Source organism: Sprattus sprattus, assembly GCF_963457725.1.
Source record: "Sprattus sprattus genome assembly, chromosome: 2".
In the NCBI taxonomy this organism is placed as follows: Eukaryota; Metazoa; Chordata; class Actinopteri; order Clupeiformes; family Clupeidae; genus Sprattus; species Sprattus sprattus.
The window spans coordinates 34374741-34402111 of NC_137921.1; the positions used below are offsets into that span (position 1 = coordinate 34374741).

At 46.3% G+C, this 27371-nt stretch overlaps 2 protein-coding genes across 2 annotated transcripts in view; one reads left to right on the top strand and one right to left on the bottom strand.

The window, feature by feature from the left end:
* Positions 1 to 10342, top strand: part of fbn2b (fibrillin 2b) — a gene marked incomplete at its 3' end in the record, with an annotated part of 56926 nt that extends 46584 nt beyond the window's left edge. The window contains exons 44-65 of the mRNA XM_080860750.1: positions 6 to 131; positions 285 to 410; positions 521 to 637; positions 980 to 1108; positions 1231 to 1350; positions 1740 to 1865; positions 2027 to 2179; positions 2322 to 2384; positions 2712 to 2837; positions 3176 to 3295; positions 3461 to 3583; positions 4480 to 4611; positions 5228 to 5353; positions 6049 to 6255; positions 6583 to 6708; positions 7007 to 7129; positions 7471 to 7587; positions 7923 to 8048; positions 8365 to 8484; positions 8788 to 9013; positions 9347 to 9500; positions 9971 to 10342. Coding sequence (XP_080716876.1) covers positions 6 to 131; positions 285 to 410; positions 521 to 637; positions 980 to 1108; positions 1231 to 1350; positions 1740 to 1865; positions 2027 to 2179; positions 2322 to 2384; positions 2712 to 2837; positions 3176 to 3295; positions 3461 to 3583; positions 4480 to 4611; positions 5228 to 5353; positions 6049 to 6255; positions 6583 to 6708; positions 7007 to 7129; positions 7471 to 7587; positions 7923 to 8048; positions 8365 to 8484; positions 8788 to 9013; positions 9347 to 9500; positions 9971 to 10342 — 3158 coding nt within the window. The remainder of the gene's footprint in view (positions 1 to 5; positions 132 to 284; positions 411 to 520; positions 638 to 979; positions 1109 to 1230; positions 1351 to 1739; positions 1866 to 2026; positions 2180 to 2321; positions 2385 to 2711; positions 2838 to 3175; positions 3296 to 3460; positions 3584 to 4479; positions 4612 to 5227; positions 5354 to 6048; positions 6256 to 6582; positions 6709 to 7006; positions 7130 to 7470; positions 7588 to 7922; positions 8049 to 8364; positions 8485 to 8787; positions 9014 to 9346; positions 9501 to 9970) is intronic.
* Positions 10343 to 14267: 3925 nt separating this feature from the next.
* LOC308360643 (cortexin-1-like) lies at positions 14268 to 24621 on the bottom strand (the record flags this gene model as incomplete). The annotated part of the gene is made up of 3 exons (XM_080832678.1): positions 24560 to 24621; positions 15406 to 15639; positions 14268 to 14657 (listed from the first exon to the last, which is right to left on the bottom strand). The coding sequence occupies exon 3, from the start codon at positions 14532 to 14534 to the stop codon at positions 14268 to 14270; it is 267 nt and encodes an 88-aa protein (XP_080688804.1). The 5' UTR covers positions 14535 to 14657; positions 15406 to 15639; positions 24560 to 24621.
* Positions 24622 to 27371: the final 2750 nt, after the last annotated feature.

Here is a 27371-nt window from a genome sequence, read left to right on the forward strand (position 1 = left end):
CTCAGACATTGACGAATGCAACAGTGGGGAGAACCTGTGCCAGCGCAATGCCAAGTGCATCAACATCCCCGGGAACTACCGCTGCGAGTGCTCGCCCGGCTACAAGCTCTCCCCCAGCGGGGCGTGCGTGGGTGAGCTAGTCATTGTAATAACAGGGGATGAAGTTTCTCGGGAGGTTCGGCTGGCAGCTTTGATTCCCTGCAGCCTTGTTAGTTGTCAATGTTGTTTAATTTGTTTCTCTTCTCTATTGTGCTGACATTTTGTCTTTCTCATGCCGCCATCAGACCGCAACGAGTGCCAGGAGATCCCCAATGTCTGCAGCCAGGGGGAGTGCATCGACACGCAGGGCAGCTACCGTTGCCACTGCCACAACGGCTTCAAGGCCTCGGCCGACCAGACCATGTGTATGGGTAAGGACCCCATCCTTCAGGGCCTGGCAGTGCATGTTGCAAACTGCAGAAGTGACTCACATCGATCTGACACCCCCCCCCCCCCCCCCCCCCCTCATGTTTGTGTGCAGACATTGATGAGTGCGACAGGCAGCCATGTGGCAATGGCACCTGCAAGAACTCAGTGGGCTCCTACAACTGCCTGTGTTTCCCCGGCTTCGATCTCACACACAACAACGACTGCATGGGTAAGCCAGCCCTCGGCCTGAAAGTCTTAGCACTATCTCTCTCTCTCTCTCTCTCTCTCTCTCTCTCTCTCTCTCTCTCTCTCTCTCTCTCTCTCTCCCTCTCCCTCTCCCTCTCTCTCATTCTTTGTGCTGCCATTTTATGGACCTATTAGTCATCTCCTTCAGCTCATATCCTCTACTGAGTGATATGGATGTGCTGGGAGAGTGGAAGTGATGATGCGAACTCCAGCTGATGACTAACTCGCTATCTCTCCTCCCATTCTCCCTCACTCACTCACTTATCCGTCCTCCTCCCTTATCTGTCCTTCCCCTCACGTCTCCTCCCTCTCTCTCCCTGTGCAGATATTGATGAGTGTAGTACGCAGGCCGGCCAGGTGTGTAGGAATGGCCAGTGCATCAACAACGTGGGCTCGTTCCAGTGCCTGTGCCTCGATGGCTATGACCTCACCCCTGATGGCAAGAACTGCGTTGGTAAGATGTTCTATTCTATTCTACTGTATTCTATTCATATGTCTAATGCCCATCAGAAAGTGAACTCATCTGTGTGAACTAATGCCCTTGTGCTGCATTAATGGTGCTGTCCTTTGTCTCAGATGTAAATGAGTGTGTGACGTTCCCCGGGGCCTGCTCACCTGGCACCTGTCACAACCTGGACGGCTCTTTCCGCTGCATCTGTCCGCCGGGCTACTCCGTGCAGAATGACCAGTGCATCGGTGAGATCCCCCTGGCGCCGACACACACACACAAACACACCTCTGACATATCAAACATTCAGCAGCTTCAGGAGCTCTGCTGCTCCATAGACAATGCCACAGGACTCAGAATTAGAGCAGACAGATACTTGACAGATTTGTGCCACCACTGTTTGAAGGCAGATGGTTGGTGACAGTCCTCTGAGTCATGCCAGTGGCAGGCTGGTAGGGGTGTGGTGGTGGCCTGCGCTTATGTCAGCCACCTGCTGCCATGCAGCCCTGAGCCCTGCCCGTCTGCCCGTCTACCCGTCTACCCGTCTGCCCATCTGCCATGAGGAGACCCCTGACTCTCACCCATTCCTAACCTTCCACCTCTCTTCTCCTCCTCACTCTCTCTTCTGTCCATCCAGACATCAACGAGTGCGAGTCCGAGCCCAATATCTGCCAGTTTGGCACCTGCAACAACACGCCGGGTAGCTTCCAGTGTGTGTGCCAGCCTGGTTTCGTGCTCTCTGATAATGGCAGGAGGTGCTTTGGTAAGATCAGTTCTTGGACAAATGACAACTTTTACCACACCTCATTCTCTGCCCCGGTGTTACAGGGACCTCAGCTAGCTATTAAACATGACCTCTTCCATTCTCTCTCTCTTTCTCTTGTTCTCTCTCTCTCTCTCTCTCTCTCTCTCTCTCTGCTTTAGACACGCGTGAGAGCTTCTGCTTCACACGCTTTGATGCAGGCAAGTGCTCCGTGCCCAAGGCCTCCAACACCACCAAGGCCATGTGCTGCTGTAGCAAGATGCCCGGCGAGGGCTGGGGAGACCCTTGTGAGCTGTGCCCACGGGACGGTGAAGGTGAGTCAGCAGCAGCAGCAGTAGCAGTCCCTCCCTGAACTCAGTTCTTTTTAATTGCAAACTCATGGAGGCACAACAGGAATGAATGTTTCAGCTAAGCTAAGGAAGCTAAGCTAACCTTTTGTTTCCCTTGTTTCTCCAGCTGCCTTCCTCACCCTCTGTCCCTATGGTCATGGAACCTTCCCTGGTCTGTTTGGAAGAGAAGGTGAGAGACACACCTGCTCTGGATATGTCCTCCACCCACCCACAGGCCTACACCTATTACTACCCTACACCTCTGACTGCTTCCACAACATACTCAGTAGTAGCATTGAATGCTCTTAAATACCAAACATCATTCAAAGCAATATCAACCAGGCTAATAAAAGAATTTACTTTAGATAATAGATACTTGCATATAAAGAGTATTAGCAATTGCAGTCATGATTTAAGCATCGCTAGCTCCAAAAGCTACAAAAGTCTTGTACCATTATCCTTGAGTGCTGTTTCTCACCCTTGACGTTAAATTTTTCTGCCTCTCCTCTGTCTCCAGATATGAATGAGTGTTTGGATAACCCTGGCATCTGTGGGAATGGCATATGCATAAACACTGATGGTTCCTTCCGCTGCGAGTGTCCCTTTGGATACAACCAGGACTACAATGGCCTCAACTGCGTGGGTGAGCGGGCTTTGCAGTGGCACAGATTTCAGTATTGACGGGCTATATTTGTCCCATTGTCAAGCAGGAGGTTGTCAGCTGTAAAAATAGCTGTATTAGATATAAAAAATAGCTATTAATAACTGCAATTTTGACTTAGGAGAAACAAGACCCAGTGTGAGTGTCAGGGATGGAATGGAAGAAGTGACATTTTGGTCTGAGTTTTGATGATGTTTGATCAGCATTTTCTGTCTGCTGTTGCTGATTTCCTTCTCTCTTTGCTACTGTTCTCCCATTCCTCCTCTCCTTCTTTCCTTCCTCCTCCTTCCCTTCTCTCTCCCCTCCTGCCTCCTGTCCAGACACTGATGAGTGCTCCATCGGGAACCCCTGTGGGAACGGCACCTGCACTAATGTGGTTGGAGGCTTCGAGTGCAACTGTCAGGAGGGCTTTGAACCCGGGCCCATGATGACATGTGAAGGTCAGCATCTCCCAAAAGTAGAGCACCTCCCCCGCCCCCCAAAAATAACAAAACCAGCACCCACTCCATGCATTATGCATGGCTGACAGAGGCCCTGCACTGCCCGATTGTCACGTCTTGTCTCTCTCTGTCTTTCTGTCTCCCTCTCTCTCTCTGTCCATCCAGACATTAATGAGTGTGCTTCCAATCCCCTGCTCTGTGCCTTCCGTTGCGTCAACACCTTCGGCTCCTACGAGTGTATGTGCCCGGCGGGATACGTGCTGCGTGATGACCACAGGATGTGCAGAGGTGAGAACAGACCCCCCTACTTTCACTCCCCCTCACACACACACACACACACAAACACACACACACACACACACACACACACACACACACACACACACACATGCGCATGCACGCACACACACACACGCGCACACACACACTCGTACACACACACGCAGACAAAACGATATTTCACACTCTATGTGCACCCAAACCAGTTTCTCACTTCTCTTATATATGATACAAATCTGCCTAAATTCAGCCTGTCAATATGCGAATATAAAAAATATATATGTCAATATAAAATATTAAGTATCTATTCACAGTATCTTTTGACACAGTTAGGGTCAGATATCATATACCATTCTTTCCACTAACAGACACTGTAAGCCAGATATTACATACGATTCTTTCCACTATTAGACACAGTACTCGTTGAATCGCACATTCTATTCCATTGAATCATTGAGTCGTTGAGTCATTGTAGTGACTATTGCATTGAGTCATTGTAGTGAGTAATTGGAGAGAGAAATGACTTGGCACTTCATAATGCCCTTACTCACTTGTTGGGGCGAGACCCATTACTTTGGTGAAGCTGTAGAAGTACAAGAACAACTCATTTATTATTACTGTGGATTTGTGGGGGGGGGGGGGGAGGGGGGAAATCACCTTTCGTTGCATGCGGTGTGTATAGTATGCGTGTGTCTGTGTGTGTTTGTGTGTGTGTGTGTGTGTGTGTGTATGTGTCTCTGTGTGTGTGTCTCTGTGTGTGTGTGTGTGTGTGTGTGTGTATGGTGTATGTGTGTGTGTGTATGTGTGTATATGTGTGTGTGTGATAGAAAGAGAGAGAGAGAGAGAGAGAGAGAGAGAGAGAGAGAGATAGAGTAATGACGCACTGTGAACTGTGTTGTCTCCAGACCAGGACGAGTGCTCTGAGGGTCTGGATGACTGTGCGTCTAGAGGCATGGCCTGCAAGAACCTCATCGGAACCTTCATGTGCATCTGCCCACCTGGAATGACACGCCGACCTGACGGAGAGGGCTGCATGGGTGAGTGGAGGAGTGTGTGTGTGTGTGTTTGTTTGTGCCTTTGCATGTGTTTCTGTGTGTTTGTGTCTATATATGTGTGTGTGCGCTTTCTGTATGTGCGTGTTTGTGTGTGTTTTAGTGTGTCTGTGTGTGTGTGTGTGCGTGTGTGTGTGTGTATTTGGGCACCATGTTTTGTTCCTTTGCTGGTATTGCTTTGGCATTGCACAACCTGTGTTTCCTGCCAATAGAGCTTTCAGATTTTCCATTTAAATTTGTGAGAAAGAGACAGAGAGGTAAAGGGACCTCGCCAGACTGCATGAAAAACTCAGATAGTTTATTATTTTGGCTTTTCCCTTCCCGACAAGTCAATTCACCAAAGTAGTCCCCCAGCATTAAAATGGGAGATAAGACTGGTTTCAGATACAGGTAAAGTAGTATACCATGTCAATAAAAACCTAAAAGACTTTAGCAGCAAAGCAGAGTAGCACAGCCACCTGTCCTGCCGAGTGCTCGTGAATCCACACGCTGTGAGCGTGTTAGAGAGCATATGCTGCCCCCCTCCCTCTCTCAACACACCCAGTCTGATCTCATCTCAACCCCCCCCCCCCCCCCCCTTCCTCTCCCCACTGTCTGGCAGACCTGAATGAATGTCGCACCAAGCCTGGCATCTGTAAGAACGGGCGCTGCGTGAACACAGTGGGCAGCTACCGCTGCGAATGCAACGAGGGTTTCCAGCCGAGCTCCACAGCCACCGAGTGCATCGGTAAGAATAGAGGCTGTGTGTGTGTGTGTGTGTGTGTGTGTGTGTGATCCAGCCGAGCTCCACAGCCACCGAGTGCATCGGTAAGAATAGAGGCTGTGTGTGTGTGTGTGTGTGTGTGTGTGTGTGTGTGTGTGTGTGTGTGTGTGTGTGTGTGTGTGTGATCCAGCCGAGCTCCACAGCCACCGAGTGCATCGGTAAGACTAGAGGCTGGACGAGGTGCTCACATGGAGATGGAGACCTGGAGGATCACACAAACACACATACAGACACAGTCACTGTCACAGTCACTGTGACAGGTCTAGTCAACATTACTGATCAAGAATATGCATTGCAGTATAACAACATATAATATACACACATCGTCTCAGAATTGAATGTGGAACACTGTGACATATGTAAACTGTAAATAAGTATCAAAGTATCCATACTTTCAACACATGCTTGATGAAGCTTGATTATACGACTACACATTCATACCTTTGTGAACTCTATTCAGATTGGTATGCCTTTCTGAACTGCTAGTCACTCACAAATGGATACCCATACAGTCAGCAGACGTACGGCCCAAGCCAGATACCACCTGCTCATTTACACACAACAATCATCAGACTAATGACATCAACCAATAGAATTCATCAGTCAGTGTGCATCAGTGTGTGCTGCTTCACAGCCCTCTGCCCCTTTGTCTCTCTCAGATAACCGACAGGGCTTCTGCTTCACCGAGGCTCTCCAGACCATGTGCCAGCAGTCCTCCACCAACCGCAACAGCGTCACCAAGTCTGAGTGCTGCTGCAACGCCGGCCGCGGCTGGGGCCCCCAGTGCGAGCTGTGCCCGCTGCCTGGCACCGTGCACTACAAGAAGATGTGCCCACTGGGACCAGGGTACACCACAGATGGGCGAGGTGAGGCATTTAGTGCTATCAAGGCCAGCAATTTACTTCCTCATGGCTTTGCTGGCACAGCCTTATTTATATGCAGCATATATTGGTTTATTTCCAATGTTATAATGCAGCACTATGTTACAACCAAGTATTAAATCACCGCACTATGAAGGTGTGTGCAGGGCAGCGCCATCCAACTCAGACAAGCCCACTGAGTAGGGGGAGGAGAGGCTGTATTGCCTCTAATGCTGTGCTTGAGAGCCATATGGATGTCATTGCTGTTTGGATCTTCTCAGCATCAATACTCTCTCTTGCCAAATGTGTTCATGGTATGCCTTTCTGTTCTAGACATCAACGAGTGCCAGGTCCTGCCCAACCTGTGTAAGGACGGCCAGTGCATCAACACCATCGGCTCATTCCGCTGCCACTGTGACGTGGGCTACAGCGCCGACTACACTGGCACCGCCTGCGTCGGTACGCTCTCCGTTTCCATCACAACCATTGTTCTGCCATTGACAATGAGGAAGACCATAGAATATGCATTATGTCAAACTACATCTTTTTATTAGTCTGTCTAACACTATACTTCATCATACACTACAATTTACCAAAGTTGCATTTATCAATATGATTATAATATGACAAACATTTAGAAGGTGGTGCTGTGGTACGTTCAATAGGGTGTGTTGACTGAAATCCTAATGTGATTGTCCTGTTTTTGCGACCTCTTGTCATTGACGATGTTTTATTTTCCCTCTGCACTGCCCCGCAGACACGGATGAGTGCTCGCAGTCTCCCAAGCCATGTAACTTCCTTTGCAAGAACACGGAGGGCAGCTACCTGTGCTCATGTCCCAGAGGTTACACCCTGCAGCCGGATGGCAAGTCCTGCAAAGGTGAGTCCCTCAGCCCCGTTCAGCTGGTATCAGTAAGTCACATTAACACCACACAGATGACGTCAGACTCTTCCATTCAAAGTGACTATGTTATGTGAAAAAATTGTGAAGGAGTAGAAGGGAAAAAAACAAGGCTAGAGTATCCAAATCTATTCCATCTCGATTTTGCCAATCTTGGAATTGACTAATCCTGATTCACAACAGCATATGCAATCTGAGCCCCATCTGTTTATTAGACCATCTCTCTCCTAAACCCTCATAAGCATCTTCTCCATCCTGCCTGAAGTCTCCTCATCATAAACAGACTAACTGAGACAAAACTGCCTCTTAACCACCCCTAGATTTGGATGAGTGCTCCACCAAGCAGCACAACTGCCAGTTCCTGTGTGTGAACACCATTGGTGGTTTCACCTGCAAGTGTCCTGCTGGCTTCACACAGCACCAGACCGCATGTATCGGTAAGCGCGTTGCCTGGGAGATTGTTGCTATGGAGAGGAATATTGCTTTGAAATCTGTAAACAGCTCTGTGTTGTTTGCTGGTTGTTAACAGTTTTTCTTCTCTTTTGTACTCCTCTCCATCTTCATATCTGTGTCTGTCTTTTTGTTTCTCCTGTCCCTCTTCTCTTCAAATTACATCTTTATCTTACTTCTTCTTTCTGTGTCCTTTTACCTTCATCCCCCCCACCTCGCTCTCTCTCTCCTTCTCTTCCCCTTACCCTTTTGTTTGTCTTTATTGTTTACTGCCTCTTTCCCCTTCTGATCTATCTCTTTCTCCCTCCCCCTCTCCTCACAGACAATAATGAATGTAGCCAGTCGAACGCATGTGGCTCTCGTGCGTCCTGCCTCAACACCCCAGGCAGCTTCAACTGTGAGTGTGGGAAGGGCTTCTCCCTAGACGGGACAGGTGTCGAGTGTGAAGGTGAGCTCACTCATCATCATCAACAACAACAACACAAACAAAACAAAAACAACCCAAACCCTACACTAGCACCCTTCGGATGGTGTTTACCCCTCAAAACATTTCATCTCAATGAACATGACCTTGACTTTGGTTTTGGCATTGAAACTTAATTTGTATGCGTCATTTCTACTGTATTTGTGACTATGAATGTGAATGCGCTTGGTGAACCACCCTGTCTCTAGACTGTGAGACCAGGGGTGGTATATAGCAGGTGAGATATATGACCAGGTGAGAGAATGTTGAGAGACTAACATCTGTGTGCTGTTCTACTCAGATGTGGATGAGTGTGGGGGGAACCATCGCTGCCAGCATGGATGCCAGAACATGATGGGAGGTTTCCGCTGCGGCTGCCCTCAGGGCTACGCACAGCACTACCAGTGGAACCAGTGTGTGGGTGAGTCAGACAGCACTGCCCTCAGGGCTACGCACAGCACTACCAGTGGAACCAGTGTGTGGGTGAGTCACACAGCACATAAGTGCAGTCAGCTGGGATGCCCTGAGACAACCAGTCAGCAGCATCCCTCTGGTTCTTCTGTCGCCCTTTCTGTCTCTCTAGCTGTCGCTATTTCTGTGCGCGTCTCTTACGTACAAATCAACAAAACAGAAGCTAAGTATGTTAGCGGCACTGATTGGCCAAAATGCACGTACTGTTTGTTCTCTTTTGTAACTTTATCTCTTTGTGTGTCCACCTGTCCAGATGAGAATGAGTGCTCCGGCAACCAGATGTGCGGCTCCGCTTCCTGCTACAACACTCTGGGCAGCTTCAAGTGCGTGTGCCCGTCGGGCTTCGACTTCGAGCAGGGCAACTGCCAGGATGTGAACGAGTGTTCCATGGGCAGCAACCCCTGCAGCTTTGGCTGCTCCAACACCGATGGAGGCTACCAGTGTGGTTGCCCCGGTGGCTACTACAGAGCAGGGCAAGGGTGAGGAACCAGCCAGGAGCTGATTGGGTTCTTAGTTTGGAGTTGTTAGTTAGTCACATACCAATCCCTGTAAGAAGCAATACAATAACATGTTATTACATCCAATAACACTGATTGCATCCAACAGACCTGCAGTTGAAATGGGCCAAGTTGCATGTTAGTAATCTTCATCTCCTGTTTGGTGTCTTTTTTCTCTCCATCTTTTGTCCCCTTGTGTCTTGTCTCTTCTCTCCTCCATCCTTCTCCCTTATGTTCATTCTCTCACTTTCCTGGATCATTCCATCACCTCTCTCTCCTCTTCCTCGCCTTCCTCTGTCTCTCTCTCTGTCTCAGGCACTGTATCACAGGAATGGGCATCCCTCTGGGCCAGTTCAACCCTGAGGGAGAGGGAGATGACAGTCTTTCTCACGAGGCCTGCTACGAGTGCAAGATTAATGGTGACGCCGCCAAGAACGGACGCCATAGGCGAAGCGCCGCTGACAAGCAGGTACAGCTGCACCCCAGAGCACCACAGACAGGCTTTGATCCGCACCAGGTGTCCTCACATGCGGCTTGTTTACCTCGTGTTGTTTGATCGTATCACTGAAACTGTGAACTCAGAGGAAGTTCACCACAGATAGCCTACAGGAAATATTGACATGGATTCTAGTGTAATTTGCTAGCAGTACGTTTGCTTGGAATTCTTTGTAAGTGAATCTGGATGATGTGTCTTAATGCATATATTTGTTCACAATATTAGGATGTTATTTTGAAAGTAGTAGTTTTTTCATTTAACACATATAATATGATATATATGTATACAATAATAATCTGGCAAAGTAGTTTCAGCTCCTGTCTGACTGTTTGTGCTTTGTTGTTTGTGTGTGTGTGTGCGTGTGTGTGTGTGTGTGTGTGTGTGTGTGTGTGTGCGCGCGTGTGTGTGCGTGCGTGCGTGCGTGTGTGTGTGTGTGTGTGCAGGGCGTAAGCATGGCCAGCGTGGACACACAGGAGTCCATCCCCATGAACCTGAGCCTGTCGGCGCTGCAGAACCGCGAGCCGCTGTTGGAGCTGCTGCCGGCCCTGGAGCCGCTGGAGCACCACGTGCGCTACGTCATCACCCACGGCGACCACACAGAGTACTTCCGGCTGCAGGAGCGCCGCGACGGCAAGAGCATCCTGCGGCTGGGGCGTAAGGCGCCGCCGCCAGGCTCCTACCGGCTGGAGATCGCCAGCCTGCCACTGTTCGGCCCGCGCAAGCTGCGGCAGCTGGAGGACCAGCACGACAACGACTACCTGCTGGGGGAGATTGGCGACGCGCTGCGCATCAAGCTGCACATCCACCTGCACTGAGCCCTGCCTCCGACCCACCCCCACCCCCACCCCCACCCACCCATGCCCAGCCCCAACCAGGCCCAGGACTGCCACCCACTCCAATACCTATCCCCCTACCCATACCACTTTACCTTAAACCTGATACCTTATACTACCCAAACAAGGCACAGTGGCCCAAAAAACTGAGTTGACCACCTACCACTTTTATTTTTTATTTTGTTTGTTTGCTGTTGGTTTATTTGTTACCCTAAACCCCATTTATCCAAACCCAACCCCCCCCCCCTTAAATACCAAATCAAGCAGATTACAGACAGGTGATGTGGTTTCTGCACGCGTCCTCTTTTTGACAGCCAGAGTAAAGAGACGAGAGAAAAGAGCTGACATTTTCAGTCAAAAATACGACGTACGTATGTACAACGCACAGTTGCACCAAGTTTTAGCCAAAGCCAATAGTGTTGAATTATTGTGTGGGGGTTTGAAGTAAAAAAAAAAAAAAAAGGAAGAAGAATGTTGCAGTTGATTGAGAAGGAAAAAGTATAGAAGTTTACAAGTAAAAGAAGTGGTGCAAAATGATCTTCCCATCACTCTACTGACTTCTTTTTCAGGCTTTGTCGTTAAACAGCCACGTCTTACTTTTAGTTATGTGGTAAAAATTTGGGGGCAAATTTGTACAAAAGAAACTTATGTTAATGATGAGTAAGTGCCTGTCAGAGATGGTCCAAAGAGCCCCTCCCCTTTCTGTAATCTCGTTCAACACTGGGGTGAAAGATTCCACTCCACTTGCTTCATTCAGTATTCTATGTATGTTCATGTATTGTGCTGTATAAGGAAAAAACAACTTTCACACGAAGGACTGCAACAATTATCACAACATTTTCAGGTTTCCAGAGAGAGTAGAACATGGATAGATAAGAAAGGGGGGGGGAAATCATGACAGATGTGTAATGTCTTGCGTACTGTTTCCTGTGTTTTTGCTTGTGCTGTCCTCTCTCTGTTACCTCAACTTCTCTCTGTCCCTAGTATCAGTGATGTTGTCGCTGTGTTGTAGTAATGTATGTGACCAGCAGGGGGCCTCTCTGCCCCACCCCATTTAGCCAATGTGACAGGTGTATTAGGACATCAGTCTCATGGTGCTGCAGTTGTTTTTATTATCATGCACTGAAACTGCTCTTTGAGTTTTTATCAGGGAGATCTTCAACAGACTGGCAGCAGGTCACGCTCAATGCAGGGGGGCCTTGGAGCAGAGCAGAAATCTAGTCCATAAATGAACTGATAGCTGATGTTCTAAAGAGCAGGTTAAGCCCCCCCCCCCCCCCCCCCCCCCTTGGTGTACGTACTGTGGTGGGTAGACCACTTAAAGCCTTATGAAAAGAAAACTACATTCAGCAAGACTCACCATGGAAACCTCTCACCACAGGTACTTGAACACATCTTCGCTTTTAAATGCAAAAAAGCCGGGAAAGTTTCCACTACTCACTACAGAGAGGGACAAGCACAGGCAAGCACTGAACCTCACTGACAAAGACATCCATCAGGTCAACTTGTCTCTGAATTCATAAAGTTGTTTTTTCTCAAGGAGAGAAAAGGTGCTAAACAATTCCAACTCTTCCGCTGTACTAAGACAAAATGCAGTCTCGATTCTTGATTGCAGCAGTGACATTTTAAGAGTGTTTTTTTTCCCCTTGTCTCTTTGTTATGTGTTTGTGTCTCTTGTAATGTCTGGATGCTGAAAACCAATATTATACAAACTTGCTTCTTGAAAATTAAATTGTATAGTTTAAAGTGAAAGGAAAAATTGTTGTCTGAAGAGCATCATGGCTGCCAAAACACTTACTTGCAAACACAACATTGAAGGCCTTAAAGTGCTGATGACTTTGTTTTGCTCAGATAAAAAAGAACCAATCACAAACTAGTCAGCTGGCATCATTAACCAATCGCAGGAGGCCCAGTGCGCTAAATAACGCTGTTTATGTCTCCTGACCCAGGAGTGCTCAAGTAACACTTCTGCATTTAGAATCAGCGAATAATGGGAGATTCAGGGACCCGCGCTGGAATAGAATTCCATACTGTACTTCCCAGTACTGGGAATTGGAATACTGAGAACAACCTTCTGCTGGGAGTCAGTGTTAACTCCCACAAGGGTCCAGTCCTTTTGCATGCATTTAAAGAGCATCTTTCTAATTTCCAACCTCTGGTGCTAAACCAAATGGATTCTGCAACTCTGAACATCAAGGTTACTGCACTGTTGAACAGCCTGATCTATATTTATGCATAACCATTTTTTTTGTGTTTACCATGGGAAAACTTTGTATACTTTGTATCTTTTTTTGTTTTGTTTGTTTTTGATTATTATTATTATTATTATTATAATTTTATTTGCCACTACATGTAAAAGAATGTGTGTGTGTGTGTGCGTACTGTACTTCAGCTTTAGCATCAAACTTGAAACACACCTTTGCCATCATTCTGTCAGTTCTCAGTTATGCTCAGGATGTTGTGGTATACAGGCCCTGTTTGCCTATGGGATTTCCCAGAAACCCTTTGAAAGGTTTCCATGACTATTTCTTGAGCCATAACAGATGTATGACGAGTGCCAATGAGACCATCCTCTGGTTCTTTTCCGTCTGTAAAGTCAACTACTCTTTTTTTTATACCGAGGAAAAAACATGATCACAAGATCTTTCTTTCATGGATTGGGCATATACATCCATCAAGACTGAGTAACCTGCATTCATTTTTGTAAAGTTTTATCAGAAACATCAACCGTCAATAAATCCTGTGGGTTATATTTTTCACTGTGTATCTGCTTTCATTGGTGTAGAAATGGGAACACGTAAGGCTAATTAAAGCTTATTTAAGGGGTATAGCCAACAAGCAAAATGGTATATTGATCTGACTGGGGAAGTTAATTCACCTTATCCAGCACTTCACCAGGAAATGAGGAAATGCCAAATGAGAAACCCAATTTTATTTACCAGAATTCACCCGGCTTAGCAAAAGAACGAATCATTAAGAAAATATCCAATCTACTTAAAAATCTTTAAAACACCCACAGTAAGCGGCACAATCTACTTCTCTTCCATTTACAGTCAATTTAGAGTTGATAATCAAGATAAAAGAGCAACTGTACAAATCAGATAGAGAGAGAGAGAGAGAGAGAGAGAGAGAAAAAGACAGACCACATTAGCAAAAAGAATGACTCTCGAGTCAGGTTAGAAAAATAAAGCACTTCTGAAGTTTCTAAAAGTTGCAGTTTCACACCAAGATTAACGGATTGACTAGAGCTAAGAAAAGCAACCAAAGGACATGATGGGCACAACAAAGTATACTGTATATGGCTTCTCAGTTAAATAGACACATGGAAAGGACAAAGCCTGAAAGATCATTAGAACAGACAGGAACACATTTCTGATATCTTTTAAAGGGAAAGCTGTTCATGTAAACACAGCTGTTATACCACAATCTACAAAGGTCTTTCATCAATAGTGCTAAACATCTGGTATAACATTACCGTTTGCTGTCAGAGACCATCAAGAGTACATACAATGATAAGATGAAACGTTTAGCAAAATGGAATATGTCAGACATCAGGAATGAATTCAAAGCTGATGCCCCATCAGTTGAAAAGGATTTGTGTTTGTGGCATTTCAGCGTGTTTAGCTGAAGAGGTGATGTAGCCCCTCCCTGCCTCTGTCTATTCTTAAGTGTAGTGTGACATAGTGAGGTGTTAAAGCCACTAATCACTTATCAATGAAATCAGCACTGAAGAGGCAGCGCCACAGCGCTCCATCTGACACCCTTGACCCTGTTTGTTCTCGCCTGTCCCGATATGACCCAGTGAGGTGTGGCTTAAAGGGTTGGCAGAAACAGCGCCAACCTCTCCCCACCCCCCCACCCCCACCACTGATCCAGGCTTCTCATCAGTGCCAGTCCCATTCAGAGGCTACACCAGCGCGTAGTCAAACTGGCCCCTCTCCAGCCCCTCCTTGTGGTCGGTCCAGGAGGAGGAGGGCATGCGGCTGTACGGGTCGAGCAGGATGCGGAAGCAGCGCACCAGCAGGAAGACCAGGAAGAGCATCAGGAGGCCCACGAAGGCGAAGGCCGTACCCTGCTCGGCGTCCGCCCCCGAGGACGGTGCGCTGCTCGGGGCCATGTGCAGCAGCGGCTCCGGGGAGAAGAGCTCAAAGTCCAGGGTGGGGACATCGCTCATCCTCCAAGGGGGCCAGCGGCAGAACTTGCAGACTGTTGGGATAGTGGGTTTGAGGGAGATGGCGGCCAGGTTGGGGGATGGAGAGGCAGTCAGAGGCAGCCGCCGGCCGATCAGGACGATGCCCTGTGACACACACACACACACACACACACACACACACACACACACACACACACACACACCCCTTCATCACCAAGAATGGAGCAAACCTGGCAGGACTCGGTAAACAACACATGGATACAGGATGAAGTGACAAGGCTGTTTATTATAGACCTGCCATTTCCAATCTCTGTCTAGCGAAGTAGGGTGGCGTGATCCAACATGACACAACAAGCCGCCAAAACACATAAACGCGCCGACAGCATGCAACCTAGCTGTGCTCTCCTGATCACTCAACGGGGGCTAATTGGGCACAGATGGGACTCCAATGGCCAGGTGTTCTCAGTGCTCGCTGCTAATTCATCCCGAGAGAAGTAGGCTATGAACTGCAATGTGTGAATGATCTGACAATGCATTTAGTGTTTCAAAGCCTCGGTATCCAATTTTTGTACTAAAACTGAGCATTTGAGGGAGGCTGTCAGACGTCATCTGATGGAGGGCAGGGGATCAATGCTCTAGGAATGTTAAAAGCAATGGTCCATCGAGCTCGAGACGCTAAACAAGCCATTTGCCATGGCGGAGGCGGTGAGAGGGTGTGATTAGTGGGGCTGTCTGTGGATGCATTAGCCTTGTAGGGGGAGGGGGAGGTTGTGTGGGTGTGGGTGTGGGAAGGGGAAGGGAAAGTGGATAGTACGCCTCTCACTCTCTCTTTCTGTATCTCTCGGCAGGTTCCCATCGGCCTTCTGAATTTGCTTTTACCAGAAATGCTTACCAATGTCTGCGCTCAGCCACAGGTGGGGCTTCTGGGCTGCGGTGGTGTAGTGGGGAGCAGGATCTGGACGGGTGCTGCTGCTGCTGCTGCTATGCTGCTGCGCTGAGACATGAGCTGCCTGGAACAGAGCCAGGCAGGGGTGGCGGGGCGGTGCTGGTGGCGGTGACGGAGCCGGGGCCTCCTGTCACTCCTCTCCTCTCGCCGTTCCTCTTTCACTTCCTTCCTCTAAACATCCTGAGAGAACAGAAAACACAGGCGCTCGCTGGGAAACACAATCACTCTCTGCAGCAGTGGGCTAACACACACACACTCCCTTTCCGCAGACAAAACAGGATGGGGCTCCGTCTCTCAGACATTAGCTGAACTCCAGACAATAAGTTCAAATGGCACTTTGATATTTCCCAGCCCCGGCATTTAGCATTCTGCTGTCATTCAACTTAATTAGTTATTTGGGACATGATTACAGGCAACAATATAAGAACATTAGAGGTAATGAACACAAGCATGGAAACATTGATATGGGAAATGTCAAAATCATTCATCACAGCAATGTTTCTGGGGCTAATTGTTTTTGTGTGAGTGTGTGTGTGTGTGTGTGTGTGTGTGTGTGTGTGTGTGTGTGTGTGTGTATGTGTGTGTGTGTAGGTGTGTGTATGTGTGTGTGTGTGTGTGTGTGTGTGTGTGTGTGTGTGTGTGTGTGTATTTGTGTGTGTGTGTGTGTGTGTGTGTGTGTGTGTCTGGTGTGTGTGTGTGGTAATTTTAGGGACATTTTCAGACTCAGCATTCAAAAAGCATTCTGTCTGTATCAAAGCATATGTCTCAGTTATATGACTCAGGCCAACAACAAAAACAGACGGCCTCTTTTTGTGCCTTACCGAGGCACTGCCAAATGACCTGACGAAGGGGCTGTTGTACATCTGCTCACTGGAGGAGGACGAGCAGCTGTAATCTGAAATCAAATATCCTCTCCCATGAATAATGCACAATCACATATTCTACACCTGATTACGTTTCTGATTAAAGGTATAACATGATGCCAGGCCATTATGGAAATATCAGGAGAGCAGGGGCCCAAATGAGAGAAGCATAATGACACAAAGAGTGCTTTCCGTGTTTCACAAGGAGCGAGAAGCAGAAGGAAAGAAAAAGAGAGAGAGAGAGAGTGAGAGAGAGGCGGGAGAGAAAAATAAATGGACTAAACAAATCCCTCGAGTGCTGTATTGATGTCCTTGTGGAGAGATGGAGTGGTGGTTGAAGTGTCCCTGTGGCAGAAATGAAGACACACCAACACTTCACCTGCACCCTTTTCACCGTGTAACAAACAATCTCATACATGATACAACACTGTCACACTCTCTCTTTCACGCACGGCACTGATACTCACTTCTTCACACACTCTCTGTCTCTCTATGTGTGTCTCTCTCTCACACACACATATCTCCTTCTTAGCGCAGTGTGCTGCCCTGCCACTGAATCAATGAAACTTAATCACTGAGGTGTCAGCAGCTGTACACAGCCATAACTCACCAGACTCCATCTAAAAGCAATATCTGTTAGCATCCCTTTTAACCAGGTGAGCCCCGCCGATGCTCTGGCAGCTCCAGCGGGATGAGAGCGCATGGAAAAACGAGAGAGGACAGCGTGCATTCCGAGCGACAGATGGTGTGTGTGTGTGCGGAGTCACGCAGGGTGTGCTTTGGAAGGTGATTTGCCCTCCCGACTGGGCAAAGGCAGGGGAGGGCGGGTGGAGGGTGAGAGTTCAGCCTGGCCACTCCGCCGGCGGGCCCCGGGCAGAGACCCGCGTGGCAGATATATGATAGCAGATGGCAGCCCAAACTATTACATCAGAGCCCTGTGTGTGAAGAGCTGTGACTGAGATCCAGTTTGCTCTCCAACACATCATTCCAGAGCATTTTCCCCGACAAAGAAAGTCACATCCTTCAGAACCATTCTGTTCCATGTGCCCGCATTGGGGCTGGTGCCACTATTGTGCTGTCTTTCTTCTACCACTGAAAGCCCAATTTCTCTTGTGCTCTCCCTGGGGTTTATTCTTACTACTGCTTCTGCTGTTGTCACCTACTGAACACATGAAACTGGGGCGAGTAATGTTAGTGCCCTGGTCCCATTCCTGCCAGAAGCATACTGCTCCATGGACCTCCGCCAGGACAATAACCTGCCCTGACGAGCCATGGATGGAGCTATGAGGCTCTGTGATCCCAGATAAACACAGATGCCCAAATGCCCACCTTAGTGCCATGCTATTGTGCCCACCTCAGTGCCATGCCATTGTGCCGCACCGTGTTCATCTACAGCAGCTGATGCCAGCTGTCACCCAGAGCAGCGCATCGCAGTTCACGCAAGAATGGCCACCTAACGAACAACACATGGTATAACCACAGATCTCTAATGAAGATCAAATTTAGAGAAAGCAAATGAAAGAAACACCATACAATTTTGGCCTCAGTCCAAGCCTAGATGCATGTCAATTAGCTTTACCACCTATGGCTCAGAAGCCTGTTTAACTTATACTGCTGGAAGCACAGATCAAGGTGTAACCACATTCAAAATGGTGGTAACCCTATTGCTAATTTTTCATCTAATCATCTGGCATCTGTTAAATGAAAGGAGAAGAACAAAGGAAGGACAGAGAGAAAGAGAGAGAAAGAGAGAGAGAGAGAGAAAGAGAGAGAGAGAGAGGGGGAGAGAGAGAGGGATGAGAAGAGGGGAGCCAGGTAACCATCCTTGCCTGTTCATGCCTGAGAGAGCTCAAGGCTGTAACGGTAACCAGCATTTGCATCACAGTGGGTCCGCGCTTCGCAGGACTTGACAGAGACAAAGTGTTGCCTAAAAAGTCCATTCGACAGGATTGAATTTACCCCACGGCAAACATTTAACTAATCACCTGTCACATGTTCTCTTGAGCAACCAGGCTTGGCCCATGATTGATATACAGTCAGCACTCAAAGTGAAACTCAAAACTTAAGTTTCCATGGTAAAGGTCCATCATTAGACCTGCATGAGCACTGAGCACTGCTCTCAAGGGCTCTGTGTTACATAGATGCGGCTGCTTTGCCAAAAATGTGGTCAAAGATCATGGGGTGTACAGTGACGGATGCTCTCATATCCGCTCCAATTCACAACTGCATCCCGCTAATCCTGTCATCAACACATCTAATGCACAGGGGTGTACGCTGTACTTCTTAGGAACACTAATGTGCTCAGATGGTAAGCTTTAACCCAACTATATTTTATTCTTTCCTTCAGTCTTGTTTAATAAATGGTATGCAAAACAGGTCTGTGTCGTGCTTGCAATGAAGGAGAAGCGAGCAGGAAGCAGCACCAGTTCGTGAGAGTCTGCGAGGAGCAATGTCTTCCCTACCAGGTCTGAGTGCATCAGTGACCCTGGACAGACACATCTGTGGGAGAGTAAAGAAGTGGAGGGAAGCTGGAGATGAGATGAGCACATGTGCTGATGTAGAGGATCAGTTCATACTCTGGGACTGCTACCTCCTCGGCCGCACCCTTTCTATTTCACCATTTACTGCTTTCTCTCTCGCTCTCTCTTTCTCCCTCTCTCTATCTCTCTCTATCTCTCTCTCTCTCTCTCACTCTCTCTAACTCTCTCTCTCTCTCTCTCTCTCTCTCTCTCTCTCTCTCTCACGCTCTCTCAGCATTACCTCTTAAAGCCCTTTCAGGTGTGGAGAAAATGGAAGAGAGGAAGACAGAGAAACGGATTGTTTTCAATCAAGGCCCCCAAACCACATTGTCTCTGAGAGAGCCGGGGGCTTCCCACTCACAGAGATCCGTCAAACCAATGGAGAGGAAGCTCATCCGAATAAATGAAGAAATACATCGCACTTAATGAACCCCTGACCGGACCCCCTAACCCCACCACATATTTGGCCCCCATACCCTTAAGCCAGCCAGCCAGCGAGATGCTATCTTTTCATTAGGACAGACGCTTTTACTGGGCGTGCCATCCGTAGGGAGGGAAACCGTCAGCAGCCCAGAGCTATCACGAGCCATCCCTCATCGACCAAAGCACAATGGTAATTTGATGAAAAAGACTGATTTGTCATTATTTTCAGGTTCTCTCTTTTTTTTCCTGAAAAAAAATCCCCTCTGCCCTTCCTCCCTCTCTGTTTTCCAAACCTAATTAGAGAGCACAATAAAAATAAAACAGGCTCTTGGAGAAGAGGACGCTGAATGTCTTTCAGTGCAGCGAAATTAAGTTAACTCTTCACATTTGGGTGCTGATGAAGATAAAATGGGTTTGCAGGGAAAGGGCAGGCGAGCCGTTCACAAAGCACAGCAGGATACCTCTGGCTTTGATCAGAATGAATGTTGCTGGTCGTATGAAGCGGGACGCATACATACGTGTGCACGTGTGGACTTGCCTGCAAGATGATTCTGATGCCATCCATCATGGCTTGTACTGATGCGACACTTTGATTCCCCCCAGCAGTGATATTCTTCTGTTTACCTGCCCTCATTCATCATTCAAAAGGGTTATCTCCAACATAAGGGGGCTGCTGGGTAATGAAGAGACCCCGGTCACCTTGAGCTATAAGCAAGCCCCCAAATTCCAGAAAGATCAAAGCTATCTTTGTCCACTCACAAGCACACACACACACACACACACACACACACACACACACACACACACACACACACACACACACACACACACACACACACACACACACACACACACACACACACACACACACATACATACATACACATATACACTAGTTCTGCCTTGTTCTGTCTTGTCCCTTGGTTCTGTTCTATTTGTAATGCTCCAGCCTACATGGAGAAAACCAATCCAAATTCCTAGTACCTGTGTGTACATGGCGAAATAATTGAGTGTACACACAAATGTCAATTGTCATTCCTGTGCATATTTTTAGACCAAGGAAAAGAAAGAGTCCAATAGCGCTCCACCCATCATGGACAGTGAATCTCAGGTCTCCAGCGTCCAACTTATGCTGGCTGATAGTCGAAGGTAATGGAGATTAAACCGATTAATTAAATAAGCAGATGTTCAGACACATTTGCGTCGGCCCGGCCATAGGCACAGTCTCCCCGTTGGATGGTGGTATAGGGAGGTGAAACGCCCCACTGCCTCCGCTCCTGCGAGTTCATGACGATGGAGACGTCCCTGGGAAACACTCAAGATTGCTGAGCTTTTCAAAGACTTTGCTCTTCATGTATATATTCATGCATTGCCTTGCTGTGCTGTCCACTCTCATCTACAAACACAGCTTTTGCCCACCTCACTGCCCATAAGTTTGAGAAATCGGCCTCTCAGGCTCGTAAAAAAAGGAGCAATTCGGTGCCCTTTAAAGATTATAAATCGTATGCCAGCCCTCCTGAAACACATTTATCATTAGGGTGCTTGTCAGGCGGCTCAAAAGAGGGACAATCTGCCTGAGACACAAGCACAATGCTGGGACTTGTCCCCTTCAGAAACCAGCAGGCTCTTATCAAATCAACCCAGAGTGCTACTGATGGAGCATCAGTGTTTCCTTTCTCATAAATGACAAGGATTACTCGCTGAGTAATTGGATATAATTAAACAAAGAGCGCCCAGGATGTCGTCCCCCCCCGCTGTCTCAGGCACAGTGCACAGCGCTGGGGGATTCCGACAGCTCCTAACAGCAGCTTCTGCTTGAGATCGGCCCGTGCGTTTACGCTTAAGAACCACAGCGCCACGGATATCTGTTCCAACACTGTGGAAACCCTGCGGACATACATAAAGATGTCATGCTGAGAAGAACCATATTAAAGCCTTTTAAGCAATCCATATTCTATCCAAAGAACACAGCCTGTTCTCCAAGTAGGAGAAAGGTCACTTTCAGAACGACATGACAGCTGAGTCGCACAAAAGGCTCTCTTCTGAGATGATGCACAAGCAAATAAATACGCTCTTCCCGGCTACCACAAAACCCACCACCTACACACACCAAAACCTACAGCCTGCACACACACGACATTGTCCGGTCACTCCTTTCCAAGTCGAAGAGAATAAGGTCACAACCTGTTAAAACCCACATTCCCTCCCATCTTTAATTTACATTCCAAATCACAGCATGAAATATTCAGTTGAGTGAAGTCTGACAGAGGTGGCACTGACTGAGGCTGTGTGACAAGACAGGACACGCACTGGGGGCTCCCCCCCCCCCGTCCCCCCCGTCCCCCCCGTCCCCCCGTCCCTGTCTACATGAGGCTGGCAGGGGCTCGGCACAGAAGGGGCACAGGAACTGGGTCGGCAGAGAGAGAGAGAGAGAGTGAGAGAGAGAGAGAGAGAGAGAGAGAGAGAAAGAGATAGAGATGCCAGAGATGCCCTCCTGAGTCGAGAATCCGGACAACATCAATCAGGGCAATCCGAGAGGGAGCGCAGAGAGTGGAATATGGACAAGTCAGCATTCACAAAATCAAAAGACAGCAGATTTGTTCCCCTTCTTCCTTCATCTCTCCTTCGTTTTCTTCTTCCACAGAGTGAGGAAGTGGCCTGCCACAGCGCCGGAGGAGAGCAGGGTTGGTGCCATTGGGGATTAGGGGAGGAATATTACATGCTAGGCAGGATGTTCATTCCAACTTCGGGGAGAGCACAAGCCAAGTCACACAACAATGACGAAAACAACAAAAGCAGCAACGGTCACAAAAGAGTTGTTGGAAATGTCACTGAGAAGGTCAGGGGGAATCTGGAGAACTCTGAGTCTGGGTGGGAAAATGAATTATATATACACTACACCAGTCTGAAATATGATCAAGTATGTGTGACTGGGATTTCTTCAGTCCTGGTATTAGTGAAAATAAGTGCTGATGTGGGTATTTGTTGAAAAAAAAAAGCCAGGTGGGGATTAGATGTGAAAGGAAAGGTGTATAGATTAGGAATTAGTTATCACAACTAATAAGAGTTTATTGAAAATCCCCCGTCAGCTTTTGAGGAGGCTGAAAGAAAAGCACACTGGGCAAATTCAACAGAAAGAATTGTGAGAAAAGGAGAGCGGCTTGATAGCGCGCCTCTCAGTCAGCACATTCTATTCCAAGAAGCCAACCGGAGTAGAAGTTATTGGCCTCGAGGATCAGGACGGACCGGCTGGAGGGCGAGTTTTAGAGATGAAGAGATGAAGAAGGGAGATTACAAAACCGAACCCCAGTGTCAATTATCAAATGGCTCCAGATTATGGCCATGATTAATATTTGAAGAGCGATGTTTGGTCGGAAATCGAACCATGCGCGCTCTCTTCAGGCCATGAAAACAATAGCATGAACGCACCTACTGGCTAAATCAAACGTCGGGGAATATCCATCTCATTGATAAAAGCTATGGCAGGCCTCAGCTGTCTCAATTACACCGAAATATCACGATAACAAACTGCTCAGACAGTAAATAGTGTCGGTATAGTTTAAGAAGTCAGTCACGAGTACTGTACATGTATCAGTGGTGGTGTCAGACAGACTGGACAGTCTTAATGAGAAAAGTACAGTCACATGGTTTGACACCTTATAACCACAACAACAGAATGAGAAGCGTATTGGGACTGATACAGCGAAAACAGACACTTCTCTCTCATCAGTGTCTCTTTTTACAGATAATTAAAGTTATTACAGTGTCTCTTCTTACAGGTATGTAGAAACACATGAAGGAGGTCAGTGTTACCAGACCAAGAACAGATTGGAGAAAAAGGAAACTCCGATTACTCGCACTGGGTCAACATGGGTTCATTAAATAGTGACGAGGTGTAGTCCAAGGCAGCACAACTCAGAAACAGCTGTGGGCTCACCTCACACCCAGCACAGATTCTAACGCTGACTCTCACTGACTAGGTTTACAGTACCAGTGGATGGTTGCATGATCTGATCCCAAAGAACACAAGCAGCAAACAGACAAGGAGTATCCAGATATTTGTTTATGTAAAGTGTAACCTTACACCATCATCACATTGGTAATTTACTTATAATACAAAACCATTAAAATACATTAATCTGATCTGCATCAAAGCAAGCCTCCTTTCACTGCAATACAAATAAACCATTAAATGCACTGAGAGGTACTTTTTCATTAACATTTAACTTTATTGAGTAGAGTGCCCTCGATTGGGCTTTCAATTGGGTAGTATAGTGGTGTAAGTTTCCTCTGAAGCACACATTTCCCTTCGCTAGAAAAAACCCACAGCATGATACCGGTGACAACTAGGCCAAGTAGCTTGGAGATCCTACTAGGATAGTCTACTTACTACACCCAACATTAAGTCCTACACCAACTACCTGCACCAACAAAAACCGCCAGGAAAGACAAAATAAGGTTACAAATCTTGTCACAGCACGCACGCCCCACTTACAGGCGTACAGGCCAGCATTGCATTTTCCTTCATGCAGGAAGATCTTCGTGATTTCAGTACGGTAGTTTGAAGTGGTTAAATGTGATAACGCTGAGTGAAACTGACTAAACTAGAAATAATAATTAAAATATTCTCGTACAAACATGACCTGATCCCCTGAGTCCTCACGTATTTTTACGTTATTTTACTATCATGTCTTGCCAGAATTCATACTTTTAATTGGAACGTTATATATCAACACACATTAAACAAGGTATAATGCATAGGCCTAATTCATGGACACAGGGTTATTGATAATCAGATTTTTGTCTCATGCTGAATTCAGCTGGTTCAAATATACCACAGAACATAGCTCCCTAAAAACACGCAGTTCGAGATTATTGCAAACTATAATGGTAGCCTATTAGGAGCAACTAAACGGTAGTTAAAGTAAAAGTGAACAAAATAAAAATAGAATATTAGCTTTTGTCATTTGTGCGTTAAGACGTCAAAAGAGACACAAAAAGAACATAAAATGAAACGCACGGTATTGTGCATTTAAACTTCAACCATTTACCATGACATCACAGTAACAATGTTTACGATACCTTTCTGTCATTACAAAAAAGGCATAATGGATCAAATCTACATGACAAAGTGAATTAGTAATTTAAACCGATTTGCATGCCATCGTCCTTCATTGCGAATCCAGACATGAAAGACGCAGAGACCGTAATTTAGTCAAATTGATATCAATTATCAACTCATGACGTTTCTCTACTCGTTCTCCTGAACGTTATTGGGTGTCGATCATACAATACCTCTGCAGAGTTGTCTGAAGTGGTTGCTCGGCTTCTCATAAGTTCCGCGCCTGGAAACTTCGGGTACTGTGATCGTGCTCATGTGCCTACAGAATGAGCTGCAGTGCTGGCCATCCCCGCTCAGCGCAGAGACCATCTACCGAGAGCGCGCCTGCTTCTTAAAGCACCGCACCCTATGGAGTTAGATTTGTCTCAAAAATAACTGCAAATGCACAGAGGGTGATCTACAAATATGCCTTGAGTTGCACACGTGTTTTGCAATCCACAAATACAAATTTCCGATTTGTAACTTGTGTATTGGTTTTTACAAATATATGTGTATTTGTAAATATATCATTTTACATTTGTAAAACAAAAAGCCATTTGTGAAACTGAAAATTCAGTTTGTGAAAAAAAAAGCCATTTGTGAAACTGAAAATTCTGTTTGTGAATCGTGTCTCAGCATTTGTGCATCAACAATCACACGTTCGTATTTTTGAGACATTCGTTCCGCAAATCCACACACATCCACAAACTCGTGAGCTCTTGATTCACAAGCACCATCCAGCAGATGGCGCTGTTGTTCACTGATGTATCTTTACCTCGCCTTTTAGGCCATACGGTGAACCCTGTTTCGTTTCAACCCGCTCCAATGTCTGGCATCTACACAATCTTTAGCTAATAAAAAAGAACGAGTCGTGCTAACATACCAAAAAAAAGTTCATCGCTGAATTTTCAGTCAATACTACCATCTGCTTTATTTTATTCAGAACTAGTTTCTTCAGAGCGTAATAGGATCTTGGTCGCAAATGGTGGCACGGTTCGACAAGTGATCGTTCTAATCTACACTGCGCCCGTGGTTAGATTGAACATTACTGATAGAGAGGAAAACAACCGAACATCCTCAAATGTGGACTAAATTGATTCTAAATAGTGCTGTATACATTGCCGCGTCCAAGAAGAACAATGCGGCAAAATATACGATAATGTCATGTTTATGTTAAGTCATTTAGATCAAGTTTGACTGGGAATACACCTTACTGACGATCTAACATGGACTGTGAAAACTGAACACCCAGCACACACTGAATAAATCAAGGCAAAGACTGTACTTCGTACGTCAGCTGAGGAAGCTGTGAATAGTGTCCTGACAGCATCATCACTTGGTATGGGAACTGTAAAGGCTGTAACTGCAGTACCGCACCATCAGAGCATCTCTCCCTATTCTGCAGGAGACCTACAAGAGAAGACTATGTACCAGGGCCCAAAGTATTGTAAAGGACTCCTAACATCCTGACCAGGGACTTTTCAAAATACTGAGGTCAGACAAAAGTCTCTGTTGCTACAAGATCAGAACAGAGAATGCGGACGATCTACTTTCCTCAAGCATTCTGTATCCTGAACACAAATTACTTCATAAACTGCAATTACACTTTCTTTCACACTTGCACATGGACTGTACACACTTCACTTTATATTCCCTCTTACTATTTATGAAAAATATTTATTGATCTTTCTTTCTTCACACTCGCACAGAAAAAGCTTAACACCAAACGAAATTTCACTACATGCTTTATGTTAGTATTTCTATTTATGTGACAAATAAACCTCCTTCTTTGTATCAATAAAAGGCAGTTATTGCACTTACACCAATGACCATTTGTTTGCTCGTTCGTTCATTCATTCATTCTTCCACAAATGAAAACAACACTGATGAACCATAAAAACAATCTTTATGAAAAATATGAAATATGATACATAAAAGTGTACAAAACAGAAAAAAGGAATAAACGATTGAGGCCACTCAGCCCTTACTTCGTCTGCTTACAGCCCTTGGAATCAAGGTACACAATGTCTTGACAAACAGAAAACTTTCAAATGCAAGTCATCAGCAATGTTGACATAATGATCCAGTGTCGGCTCCTCATTGGCGCCTATAATTCAGCTAACTAGATTGTTTAGTACAAGGGGAACAACAGTTTGCCACTAAGATGTCTTTTTAAGAACAACACTGCTGTATATAGTGTCCTTGCATTCTCTTGTGTTGTTTGGCACTTAGTTGTCCCTTTTTCAGTCTCGCTGTCTGTCTGGCTCAACTCCCTTGACTGTATGGTTTCCTGATGGATAACGTAGCGTAGCATGTCCACGAGTGTATCTGTAGACAGTCTCTGCAAAGTCAGCCTCTTCTTCAACATATCCTGTCTGCAACACAACAAAACATTGACAATTAAGAGTCACAGGAGTATCATGAAAAGCAGAGTGGTGGAGGTGGTACAAGATATTACAGGCTAGAACCTATCTGCCATACAGCACATTTAACAGCAAAGATGCCCAAGAAAGGCACACAAGATCACAAACCACACTACACCACACACACACACACACACACACACACACACACACACACACATCAGCTGTTCTCTTGGTTGCCAACTGGTACATGTCTGTGCAACCAGCAGACTTAAAAACAGTTTCTTTGTTATAATGAATGACAGGAAGCCCTCCCAAATGACAGCTGTACTCTTGAAAACTTTTATCTTGGCTTATATATACAGCCGCGGAAAAAATTAAGAGACCACTTCAAAATTATCAGTTTCTCTGGTTTTACTATTTATTGGTATGTGTTAAAGTAAAATGTACATTTTTGTTTTATTCTATAACCTACTGGCAACATTCCTACCAAATTTCAAATAAAAATATTGTCATTTAGATCATTTATTTGCAGAAAAATGACAATTGGTCAAAATAGCTAAATTGATGCAGTGTCTTCAGATCTCGAATAATGCAAAGAAAACAAGCTCATATTCATTTCTAAACTACACAATACTAATGC